This window comes from Lampetra planeri, chromosome 5 (assembly GCF_965212315.1).
Source record: "Lampetra planeri chromosome 5, kcLamPlan1.2.h2, whole genome shotgun sequence".
Taxonomy (NCBI): Eukaryota; Metazoa; Chordata; class Hyperoartia; order Petromyzontiformes; family Petromyzontidae; genus Lampetra; species Lampetra planeri.
In genome coordinates, this window is record NC_136111.1 from 8289156 (window position 1) to 8302477 (window position 13322).

Below are 13322 nucleotides of genomic sequence, written 5' to 3' on the forward strand. Positions count from 1 at the left end.
AAGTGGCATTTGTTAACGGGCCACATCCTGCTGATGATAAGCAGACGCATTGACTACCGGTCCATAGTTTGTCCGACTAAACACCTGAACAAATATTGTTACAGAAAGAAGGCTCCACATATTCTTAGGTTTTTTCGGTAAAGTCACGTAGGTAAAACATTAAAATTAATAAAAAATAAAATAAAAATCACGACGTTTCGGAGGCCGCTTCCCCCCCCTCTCCAACCATTATATAAACGGAGTGGTAGCTCCTGCAATCTCTCATTTACTTGATACAGCTGTCGTGGCTGTGACGGTTCCACCTGAAGACGGAAGCTTGTGTTGCCTCCGAAACGTCGTGATTTTTATTTTATTTTACTTTTATTTATTTTAATGTTTTACCTACGTGACTTTACCGAAAAAACCTAAGAATATGAATCCTTGCAGTCACGAAAGCTTCAAATCTAGAATTAAGGCTCCACATGCTGCTTCATTTTATTCATGGGAAATGTAAATTTGTATTCACTGAAATCTGCAATAATGATGCTTATGAATGTGAAGAATATAACTTGATTGATCATAGCTGATGGTAGTGATCAGGTTGCGAAGGCACCGATTCTTCTTCCATATGGATTGATGTCAATGCACAAAGCTCACATTGAGGTGCTCCAGCCAGATAACCGCGCCAGGAGCAGTGCACAGATGTCGCTTTAATGTCTCCTTTGTGTTTGTGGATCGGACATGGTGTCGTGGTATGTTGTATGGTTTGTTCTGGATGGTCACACACTGGAGAGTTGTTGTTATACTGGTAGGAACCTCCTGGTTTCACCAGCCCACAGGGGATTATTGTGTCCGTCCGTCCGTCGTGCATCCAAAAATGGGAGGGGTGGGGCTGGGTGGAGAGGGGAGGGTGGGGAGGGGCTGGGTGGGGAGGGGCTGGGTGGGGAAGGTGGGGCTGGGTGGGGAGTGGGAGGGGTGGGGCTGGGTGGGGAGGGGCTGGTCACCCCGTGGTGCCCTTATAAAACTCAACGTTTAACCTACTCACGCCGGCATGTGCCCACCCTCACAGTCGGCATATTTGCGGAATATACCACGCCGCCGTTGACCCTGGCCATTGACCGAGCAACCCAACGTTCCTACCAGCTCCCTCCGCAAGAATGTGTTTTATTTTCCAGCTGTGCATCAGGTATCCGCACCTACCATGGTTTGTGTGGTCGCGATTTAGGGTGGACAATGAGCTTCGTGGAAAATAAAACCCAGGGATCTTCTGTGTTTGGTCTTTCACAAGGTACCGATGATATCCCAACATGGCGATGACGATATTGCTGCACAGTTGCCACGTATACTGACAGGATCACATAGCAATTACAGCACTGTATTATAATAGTACCAACGATTGTGAAACTGGTACACATTTGTCAAAGTATGGTTGTACACTGAGAGTTCTTCATCATCAACGTCTCGTTTGCAAACCGCGCCTCTCACGCTGTGCATCTCGAGGCATCCGAACAAAGGGTTGTTTTTTTAGGAGAAAGTGACTGCAAGACCAAACACGTTTCTGATTCCTCGTAAAATGTTGAAACCAGTCGGAGGGGGAATACGCCGGAGGGCCGTAGTTTATTGCCAGGGGCTTACGCCCAACTTCTGAAACATCTGCACAGCAGTGCACGGACGGTCTGTGCGATGTCGGGAGAGGCCAATCCTGCATCGTTAAATTACCAGCTTACACGGAGAGCACCGAGGATCACCATAACACCGTGATGTGGATTCTCCAGGTTGGATCCGGTTGGATGCAAATTGCACTGTCACATAGGAAGATGAACACGAGGCTTAGAAAACAAATGGGCTGTGATTCTTAAATATGCTGGTAGTTTTAATGTTATGTCTGAAACACTTAGTCTGTGCTCTCCATTCATAACGTGACACATTTGTTTACTGATTGGCCGTGTCGGGTGGAGGGTTGCGACACATTTATATATAACGCGATCTAACCCAAAAACCTATATTATGAATAATTCTGGTCGCGAATGCCTACGTGTTCAACTGTGCTCTCAAGTTGCCTGGGTAAAAGGTGCACTAAGTTTTGCCGCAATCCTGGCCAGCTGGTTCAGAAACTTAAGAAACAAAGAAAACGCGCCCATGAGGACATGCACCGTGGAGATGGAGTTATGAATGTTGTCGGTGTGCAGGCGCTCGATGGATTGTTGCATTGTGCGACCATGAGAGATGGCGATTGCTTAGGGAGGCCTTCATCCAGCAGTGGATATGTCGTGACATCGGGGACGTCACTGTATGGTGCCGGCCCTGGAGGGCCGTGGTACGTGCGATGTTCCTACGCCGTGGACAGCACCGGGTGGGTTGCTGTGTGATGCCGGCTCTCGCACAGCACGGCGTGCGATGCACCGTCATCGCGTACACCCCGTAGGCGGGTGTAGTACCAGCCCGAGCGGGCCCTGGTGAGCGCTGGGATAGCGCGGGCACCACGCACGGCGTGCAGTGCGGGGTCCCACAAGGGGGAGCGGGAGAGTGTCAGTCCAGAGGCAGGGTTGCCCCGGCACTCTGGTTGACCCCGTAGACACGTGATCCGGAGTGTCCACAGAGAAGGCCCCAGGTGGGGGGGCTAGGGGGTGATCACGTGTCCGGGGAGAGCTCTCGAGAGGGATCGAGAGGGAGCTCGAACGCTCGAGAAGGTGGGCGGGGCCAAGGGCGGAGCCGGCCCCGACCCGGGAGGATATAAGGTGGGTCCCTGAGAGGGACCGGGGTCGCTTCGTTCTACAAGCTGGAAGCTCCACGTCTACAAGCTCTACACTCTACGTCTTAAGAGGCATCAACACGTGGCCGGGGACCCGAGTGAGGGTCCGACCCTTCGTAGCTATAACCCCTACGTGTAGTGTAGTTAGCTGGGTGGTCACCAACCGAGGGCTTTATCTGGTAAAGGGGCAGTTACCCCTTTGTATATACGTGTTACAATAAATGTGTTGCCTTTGAAGAATAACGTCTGTGACTCATTTGGACTCACTACAGATGTACCATGGTTGAAAATGGTGACGATTGGTGGTGCATAACTTATATCTCGTGAATCGGGAGGCTGGGTTGTTCGAATCATTCGTGTACCTGTACTCAAAGGTCAGAAGATTATCTTCTAGTTGCTTTGTTAAAGCCCAGCTCTTAAAACCCTCATGGCCACATACAGTTATTACTTCGAATATGATCATGATCTTGGAAGCTCAGCAGGTTTCTGTCTGGCAAGCGCCTGGATGAGTACTCGGGTTTCCCACCACAAGCCAACACACATTAATGAAACTGCCAAAACATCCCAATGTAAGAGCCTTCTAAAAAAAAGTGTTAAGACTCAGTGAGACTCTCCTAGGTAATTTAAATACGTATGTAATGGAATAGGGTGAATTCTACAATACAAATTCTGCCTCCGGTATATGTTCTTACTGTAATGAGTGGTCTCCGACACGGTAAGTAACTTTGTAGTTTTATTCAATAAAGCTTGGTACAGCCACAAGTCTCCGTCTATTTTCTTTCTTGCGCACTCCACCCTTCGGGTGGCTACGCTGCCCCGCGCCACGTGGCGCTCACCCCGACACACCGCTGACTGAGCGGCTGGAGGACGAGCCGCCACGTGGTCGATGGAGATGACGGATGACGGGGCAGCAGCGGGCGGGGAGCTCCTCTTCAGTCTTCAATCACCGACCCCTCGCGTTGCTCTGTGTCCCGCTTATATCCCCCTCCCGGGACTAAGCCCAGCCTCTGACCACGCCCCTCCTGGAACCTTCCAGAACGTTCCAGAGGCTTCCCTGGTGGAACCGCCTCTCACCATTTCCCCCAGATGTAAACCCTACGATGGATAAGCCTGGGCTGTAGAATGAATGTATGCCCCCCTGATAATCCAGGCGATGGCGCTCTCATTACATTACAAACACGATATTGCTGCTATGTGAACTGCAATGCACCAGTTGGAAATGCGGATGAAATTGAAAATCCTTTGTTCAGCAAATGTGCCCAGGATTCAATAGAATGTCACAAAAACATGGGCAAAGTTCCTTTCATGAATCAATATGCAGTACTCTATATATATGCCCAGCTATTGTACATCTATAGTAGTATGTATCTATAGATTCTGCAGGTGTGTGAATAAAAACAACAGATGTGTAAATACATACAAACTCGTCGTGTGAATCAACATAAGCCACAGTGATGTGAATCTATAGAATATGTAATGTCATGAGTGCGATATCGAATCTACATCGACGCAAACAATATAATTAATGACGTGGTATTATCAACCAAAACTTCCCAATTCCAAATATACCAATAGATTCTTACATGCGCAGTATTGATTAATTGTAACAAAATCGTTAATTGTTGGCAAACCCTCATTTACCCAAAAGACGAAGATGCCCCGAACAGACTGTAGGGGCAAGTGCTGTTAGCGAGCACCTCTGAAGGCCGGAACGGCACACGAGAGGGTGGGTGGCCAACACCACGCCCAGCCGCCTTTGTCTCCCCCCAGTGGCGATGTTAACGCACCAGGTACTCATTTGAGGCTGTGTCGACCTAGGGGAGGCCCAGGACAGGTTAAAATATTCGTCACCGACGTTGGAGGTGAGCGGGAATCGAACCCAGGTGACCGGTGTTTGTAACGCAGCGCTCCCCATCCAATTAACACCGCACACACACACACGCCTCCTTAGCAAGGCTAGGGACTTGGCAATTCAGTAGCGGCAGCAGCAGCGTATATTTGAAGGTTCTGCCGAGTTTATTTGCGACCTGTAATTACTGCACTACATTAACGCGAGCGCTAATAAGGCTTATGGCAAAGCAGAACCCCCCCCGCCGGTCAAGTAATCCTAATTAATCCCAAATGCATCGTATTACTTAAGACAGTGCCTTGGCAATCCGGCGTTAAGACTCGCGCACACACGAGACTTCTTCACGGCGATCGGGTAATAACAAGGCGGCTTGACCAGGTCGCAAAGGTGCAACAGGTGCTTTTAACATTCTTGCTTGCTTAGGACCGTGCAAATCTTTCGCTCATTTTTAACCCACTTCCCGTGATCCAATCGAGCTGACATTTTCCACACAGACTCGTTGTGACAGACAATTAATGTTCGTGAAAAAATTGTACACTTTTTAGGCAAAACAAAATATTTTACATATATTCAAATAGAACTCATTCATCGCTTTGGCTGAACGTCACAGTATAAGAGCCCAGAGCGTAACCCCTCCACAGGCCGTGGCGGAGTAGCGCAGTTGGTAGCGCCCTCGCTTCCCATGCCAAAGGTTGCGGGATCGATCCCCGCGTCCTCCACAGGCGAATATATTTTTCAATCCTTTATATTAAGTTCGCTTGCTTAGGACCGTGCAAATCTTTCGCTCGTGTTTTAACCCACATCCCGTGATCCAATCGAGCTGACATTTTCCACACAGACTCGTTGTGTGTGACGATTAATTTTCGTGAAAAAACTGTTTAGGGAAAACAAATTAAATATTTAATTACCAATTGCTTAATGGTGGCAGACAATCATCTGACCCATAGGTGGCAGCCATCTCAAGCCAGGGGACGAGAGGACTCTAGCCGCCACGCATATAAAGGATTTATAGTGAAACACTTTGTTTTTACGGGTTTACTTGTTGTGGGGTCATTCCTCGCGTTGTCTGGCGTACGCTGCGCGACGCTTCGCTCCACGCGCCCGCTGCTGACAGCTTTGTCAGGCACTCACATCATCATGCCCAACACCACCACCACCACGCGATGCAGCCTGAAAACACACCAGCGGCCTACGCAGCACAACCGTGAAAACCCCAACGCAGATCTTAGAGCATTGCCCAGAAATCGCGAGCACGCAAATGGGTAACAACAACAACCGCCATTCGCCACTAAGTGGCGGTGACGTCACCACGACGCTTGTGCCAGGCCATGTGCACCTTGAGGCCACGTGAAGTGTCGAACGCCCGCTGGCAGGAGGTCACGGGGCAGACCCAGCAGGTGCCACGGGTCGACTGACTGAGACGACTGGCTGATGCACCACCTGTGTCCCGTACTGTGCCAACTTGCTGTGCTTTATCCGCCCGGCGTAACACACACACACAAGCAACATGACGGACAGCGCATGTATTTATTGAGACTTCGAGTCTATTTTTCAGGTTCCTCTACCTCATGTGCCCCTTTCTTTTCTTGTTGCCAGATTTCTAAAGCCAAGCAGGTTGGGAGTCTGGACAGTGCTTTGATGGGCGACCAATCATGCACAGCAGGTTGCTCCGGAGATGCGTTGTGGACAGAGACAGCGAATATCATTGTTGTACTGTACTTAAATGCTCCCGCCCATTTGCCCCCCCCCCCCCTCTCTAACCTCGTCTGTACAAGTCCATCGACACACGAGCCACACGGAGCGGCGTTTTCTCGTGACCTTGATCACAAAGGTTTTGTTTCGCTCGTATTTCACATTAAGTGCAGCGGCGTAGCCATCTCATCTTACATAGACACACATAGCGCCTTAATCCACGGCGCTTTACAACACTCGCAATAGATGACAGTGGTTAAAATAAAGAGTGGGGCTTGTCTTGTGCGTAGGCGGTGCAACTGCACCTGGGGCCCCACATGCCAGAGGGGTGCAGGAGCCGGGGGGTGGGGGTCGGAGAGAAATTGGCTATGGGGGGGGGGGTGGCTATGGGTTTGGGGGGGGGGGCATTTCACTCCTCGCTCAACGGTCCATGCCAAACCGCACCATGCCATGAATTTTATTGAGCCTCCTGAAAGGGGCCGTCCATAAATGACGTCACGCACCTGGGGGGGGGGGGTCAGACATTTGTGACGATGTGTGACGAGGGGGGGGGTGAAAAATGTGACGTCACATCAAAATGCGCAATTTTAAATAAATATAGACAACACGTTCTACTTAATTAAATAGACTTGTTAATAAATGTTTTCTCCTACAGCATCACAGTGCAGCGCCACATTAAATACGCACTACAATGACAATAGTTTAAAGCGATTTGAAGCATGTTTTATTTTTTTTGGGGGGTGGGGGCAGAGCTTTGTGACGTCATATTTGAGGGGGGGGTGGTCTGACTTTTTGTGACGCCGTGTGACGAGGGGCGGGGGGGAGAGTCAAAAATCGTCCAAAATCGCGTGACGTCATTTAAGGACGGCCCCAAAGGCGCTGTTGCTGCCCCCTACGCCGCTGGTGCAGGGCAATCGCGGTTTCGAGAACCACCCTGCGATTAAGATCTCATCTCGGAAAGTCATCCGCTTAGCGCGCAAGATCACGTGGTGGGCAAGGGGAGGAGACGGCGGCCAGTGTCTTCGCTGACAGCTGCTTCGCCGGCAGCAAAGGAGGGAGAGCTCTGATGTAAGTTACCCCGCGTAGAACAACATGTGCAGCGTTTACGTGGTGGGAATTCGACGTTCCCGTGCCGGGGGCCAGTTTACACATACGACGACCACTGCCGACTGTCCCTAAAGTGGGTATTTGTTGTATGCTCCCTCAAGGGGATGATGTGCTGAGCACTCTGACCACAGTGAATGAATGCAGGCTGCGTGTTATTGTGTGCCGGTGTAGTCGTCGTCGTCGCAATGTAATGTCCTAGTTTATGATTTCCGAGGACGTTTAAGTCGTCGCTTAACGCGTGTTCACGCAATGCGTTTTCGCAACAACAACAACACAAAATGCGGCTCTCCTATCGGGGAGGGCTTTTCACACAACGCGCGGAACGCGCACCGTTATAACGCGGGGGGCGCGCTCGTTACAACGCGGTTCGTGAGCGGTCGGCGACGCACTACTTTCTCGAGCTGAGCGGCACGATGCAAGTTCGCGGAACGATACGGCGAGGTGGGAGTTAATTGTCCCGCCGACTTGCTGTGTGTGTGTGTCTGGGCGTTACTGCGACGTCGTAAGGGGCCATCCATTGAGTACGTACGCATGGATGGGGGAGGTAACCCAAATGCGTACGCTTGCGTATGTTGGGTCTATTGACAATGTGCGTACGCATAGGAAACGGAGGGGGGGGGGGTGAAGCCTCGATAATAATTTGTCTACATTGGCCTTTAAATGAGCCACAGTTCAGTGTCTTCAGATGTCGGACAACAAGTGCTACCGGGAGAAGTGGGGCTATGGGAGAGATACTACTCACTCGTGTGCCACCGTGCCCCTGACTGCAGCTATCACGCAGCTCAGCAACATCAGTGGCCAAGGTACGCGACTGAATTATTTAATGCAGCCGGCGGTGGACTGTCTGTTTGCTTAAACACGTGAATATTATTAATCCTTGATCCGTTTCTGCGTGGATTAAATATCGGGCGTTCTATAGGATTCGGGGGGGGGGGGGGTGCGTCAGGCGAACGTACGCAGGTGGTGGGGGGGGTCAAAAGTTCACGTGCGTACATGGAGGGGGGAGGGGTCAAGGTTTGACAGATTTTTGCGGACCTACTCAATGGATGGCCCCTTATCTCGTCAAACTTTATCGTTACATTATTAATAACGGGGAAATTGTTTTCGCTTCACAAGGCACTTTCCAGGAAGGCATCTACCGCGTTTGACGGGGATTTACTGTTACAAAAAAGTAATCAAACAAACATCTGTATTCGTGCAATGAAAATATTAATGTAGACTTTTAAATATCTAAGTGTAATAAACACCGTTAGATGTTATAAAGGTGATTATGGCAATCATCGTATTGAACTACAACTGTATTGACATGCTTTATAATTACAAAGTGTATTTATTACGCTGGTTATGATTATAGTGAAATGTGATTCATAATTCGTTTCCTTTGTGCGAGATAACCTCAACGTTTTAAACTATAAGCCTCCACCATCTGTCGGCGAATCAAATCCAATTTGCCGCGTGAGGCAAATGTGCCCCCATTGATTTGGTTTTCAAGCAAAACCCAGAAGAGTGTTGAACAGCAAGCGACCTTGTCTTGACGACTGCGTTGCCGCTTGACGTTTTTCGCTGGAGATTTCATGGGACGTTGACACGCAGAAATCTCAGAAGGTCTCGCGTGAACGTTTTCCCGATCACCCGGGTGGCGGGGGGGGTCCTGAATTCACGACGACAGCCAGGCAGGAGAACGGCCAGTTCAAATCATTCGGGTTGATTGCTGGTTTTGTTGGTTGCGATTGGCAGCGGTTATTATGATGTGAATTTATTTAGTGGCTGGTGAAAAACGACTTGATTGAATTATCCCCCCCCCCACCCCACATGTATCGTGTTCGTTATAACGCTGCAGTTGTAATGATAATTGTGATTTAGTTAAGCGTTAGCTGGTTAGCATGGGTTAATTAATTTTGCATTGTGGGAATGAGCACCATGAGTAATTATTGATACAGGTGGATTAAAATGTGGTGTTGCGTTATAATAAATGACCAATTGATATCATCTCGGCCTGATAACGTTCTTTACTGTCATGGAAACTTCGTTGAGTGTTATATTTATTTTATATTCATTAGACGATTAGAGTATCTCCAAGGAGGTTACAGAGTTCCCACTTGAGGTTGGTTACCCCAGCTCAGAGTAGGTTCGCACGGTTATTCTCTCGTCAGCTTTGATGCAGAGAGCAGCTGAGCAGAGCCGTAATCTATCAACCCCATTTAATTCCCTGAAACTTAATATTTTTGTATACTAATGAGTGTGTAATGGAATGTAAGCAAGAAAAATATAAACTGTTATTGGTCAATTAATTTGGGATCCCAAAACACGTGGACCACCCAGTACATTGTAAATAAGCAACGATCTTTATGATACCAAATTTCATTGAAAATATAAAAAATCACTTAACTAAATTCACAATAGCGTTGTAAATTTATTCAATCAACCATTATGACTAAAATAATCGTTGTGCGCTAATGTAAGTAATCCCTTTATCAACCAGAAAGCACATCTGGCAGCTCGCGTGACCCACGTCTGAACAATCCTCCAGGCGGGAGTCGCCAGCCGTTCGTGATGTGACGCGGGGGCTACGCAGGGTCTCGGCGCGTGAGGGCGGACCGCTGCCTCCATGACCACGCCGACCAGAACTCCCGTGCCACCGGCCGGGCCGAGGACCGGCAACGGCGCCGTCCCCGGCCGCGGCACCGGCCCCGACACGACGGCTGCCGCGTCCGACGCCGCCGGCGGCGGCGGTGGCGGTGGCGACGCCAGCCGGCGTGCACGCCGCTCCCCCGCCAAGCGCGTGTACTTCTACAAGAGCGGCGACCCGCAGTTTGGCGCCCTGCCGTTGGTGGTGAGCGAGCGCAGCTTCCGTACGTTCGAGTCGCTGCTGGACGAGCTGTCGCGCCGCGTGCCGCTGCCCATGGGCGTGCGGCGGGTCACCACGCCGCAGGGACGCCACGTCGTGAACCAGCTCAACGAGCTCCACGACGGCAGCGCCTACTTGTGCAGCGACCACCACCGCCGCCACCGCCAGCCGCACGCGCCTCCGCCGCACCCGCCAAACCGGCGTCCAGCCGCGGGAGTGGGCAACGTCAACGAGGACGATGATGATGACCGGCACCACCACCATGACCGCCACGATTACCACCAGCAGCACCACGACCACAACCAGCATGACCACCACCAGCAGCAGCAGCACCAACGACACCGTCACGGCCGTGACGATCTGCAGGAGACACAGCGTGGTGGTGGCGGCGGCGGTGGAGGAGGATGGAGACCGGTTGTTCAGCCTCCCAGAGAGCCGCGGAGGAGCGGCGGTCACATCAAGCGGCTGACACTGTTCAGGAACGGCGCGGTGGGACCACAGAGGGCTCTGCTGCTCAGCCGGCAGTCGGCACCCAACCTGGAGGCGGTGCTCGCCTACTTTTCTGAGATTCTGCAGTGCCCCGTGCGCCAGCTCTACACCAGGAATGGCAGCAGGGTGAGGAGGAGCAGTCGGCGTGTCGTAACACTATTTCCTACACCTCTGGTTTACATGCATTGTGGTAAGCACGAAATCATCGGTGGTGGTGGGGGGATAAGCTCCGTCAAACATTTGCCGGCTTCAGTTTTTCAAACAGTCTGCACAGCAATACCTCTCGAAGCAGGACTCGTGGGTCCTCCTAACACCTTCCCCGCACCTCCGATTGGCACGGTTGGCTACGTATGGTACGAAAGAAATTAAACTACATACATGAGCACATTGTTGCCGCGAGCAGAGCTAGGTGGGAGACTGGCACGTCCAGGGGCACGGGTCCCCCAGATTGCGTCAGTTTACCACGTGTTCTGCTCGTAGTGACCTCGCCCTCTCGTTTTTTGACGTGAATTATCTTGATTTATTTTTTGTTCACGAAAAAAAGTTCAATTTATTTTAACATGTTTCAGCCCACCAAAGAGTAGTTTTAATTTGAGCATGTTGTGTGTGATGGGCTCACTTTGACCCCTGCATGCAGCCATTCGAGATGGTACACGAAGCAGTATATTGCATAAGCATGGATGCTCGTATGGCCACTCCGAAATCGGGACGATTCAGCGAATCGTGAACGAGAAAAGTGTTACAGGCCTAGGCCACAGGTGTCTTGAGCTCTCACTACCTTTTCGGCCTAAATGAAAATAACAATAATATCACCAATATTTTTCCGCAACCAATGTGATTCTTAATTACATATTTGGGTTCGGTCACGTAATGATCTAAATGTCTGTCGTAATGCCCTCCACCAACCAAACATAGCCAAACAAATGAAATCGTTATGTGTACAAGAGTTGAATGTGCCAATAATTAACAACAATAATATTATTAAAGCCCCATTATTTATCCAGCAAAACCTCACTGAATCTAAAGACTCATTGTTTTTAAGGAAGGTTCCTGCTATATTAAGATATTTGGCCAATTCATTTAATCAATGAGAGTGTTTTGTGGTGTAGTAAGGAAACCAGAGTTCTTAGAGAAAACCCAAGCATATGAGGGTATAACAAAGGTCCACATAAACAGGTTCACAAACCCGCTTGCTGTACAGCCATCTCCTGGCCAATCCCTGCAGTAAAATTGCTTAAAGATGCAACCATAGCTAGCGTGTCCCGAGCTGTACCGCGTGAGTTTGAAGCTTCGTTCCTGAGGATACATTCTTTAAAGTTACAGTTAAGCGTATCATTATGACACTCTGTTAATGTCGTGATTTCACTCTCACACATTTTAGTGTTCACGACAAATCAACCGGACAGTTGAGCAAAACATAGGTACTCGGTGAGGGTGGATATGTGACTGTCAGATATGCGACATTTTACAGTAGATTGAACATGAGAGTCATTTTGGGGGGTTTCTTTAGTCTGTATCTTCCTTTTAACGAAGGACATTTGTGTTAACATTTGGTACTCGGATGGATTTCTCACGAACCTGTAGAAAGCATCAACCGTGACGGATGAGCAATGCTTTCTGGGAAAGCAAGTATTTGGAAATGGTTGGGGTGAATGACTGGGAGACTGGGGTGTCTGTATACTGTACAGGATTCATTAAAATGATGACTTGAATAATCTGTTAATGCTGCAGGGGGTGTAATAATAGATTGGCAGATAAGGTATTTGGACAATACTAGACGGACACATCATTCTCTCATGGGATCTATAGACAATTTACTGTGGACCATATCGTAAACCCACTGTCGTCTGCACTCCTTCAACGGAGGAGGAACAGCACAATTACACAAACTCTCCTGAAGCCCTCTCGGCCTGGCCAGCAGGACCTCGACATTGAGCTACTGAGAGTATATAGCTGCCATGCACAATAGAAGAGGGGAAACATGGGCTGACCCAGCACCTCTGACGTCCCCGTGGGAAATAGGTGGAGAGTCTAGAGGGCCTCTTCAATGGTCCAAGTTCCCTGGTGGCCGCTGGCTCGGAGCCCTTCAGAGCCGTGGCCTACGACGGCGTGACGAGTCGCCACAAGCTGCCGGGGCTGGCAAAGGTGGCTCGTGGGCCGGAGCCGTCGGCCACACCCGGTGAGTCAACCTCTCACCTTTGTCGTTGTCATCGGCAAGGTCAATCCAGAGGTCGTCGGTTTAATGTGTTCCTCCGGCGTGGCAGTTGAAACAATGGGACAAGTTTCTTAAATCCCCCCTCCCGCCAACACCTGCCTCTGTCCAAACTTACAGTATAAATGTGTAACACCACAGTTAGTCGATCGGCAGGTCGTGTGTAAGCGAATATTGCATGGCTCCATCATCATCAACATCATCGGTCATCATCAATTAATATGGATGAAGGACTCCACAAGCTGCCTCCATCTGTCAAGATTCCACACACGAGCTGAGTTCATCACTGCTCTGGTTCCTTGGTGGACATTCTATTGGACACGTTCCATTCCTTGGCTGCCACTCCAGGGAAAGTTTCAACCGTGTGAAGGGCAATATAAATAGTAAATGATGA

At 49.8% G+C, this 13322-nt stretch overlaps 1 protein-coding gene across 1 annotated transcript; it reads left to right on the top strand.

Annotated features, from left to right (window-relative positions):
• The first annotated feature begins 9987 nt into the window (after nucleotides 1–9987).
• LOC144718566 (oxygen-regulated protein 1-like) lies at nucleotides 9988–13296 on the top strand. The gene is made up of 3 exons (XM_078593937.1): nucleotides 9988–10842; nucleotides 12739–12895; nucleotides 13277–13296. The coding sequence occupies exons 1-3, from the start codon at nucleotides 9988–9990 to the stop codon at nucleotides 13294–13296; spliced, it is 1032 nt and encodes a 343-aa protein (XP_078450063.1).
• Nucleotides 13297–13322: the final 26 nt, after the last annotated feature.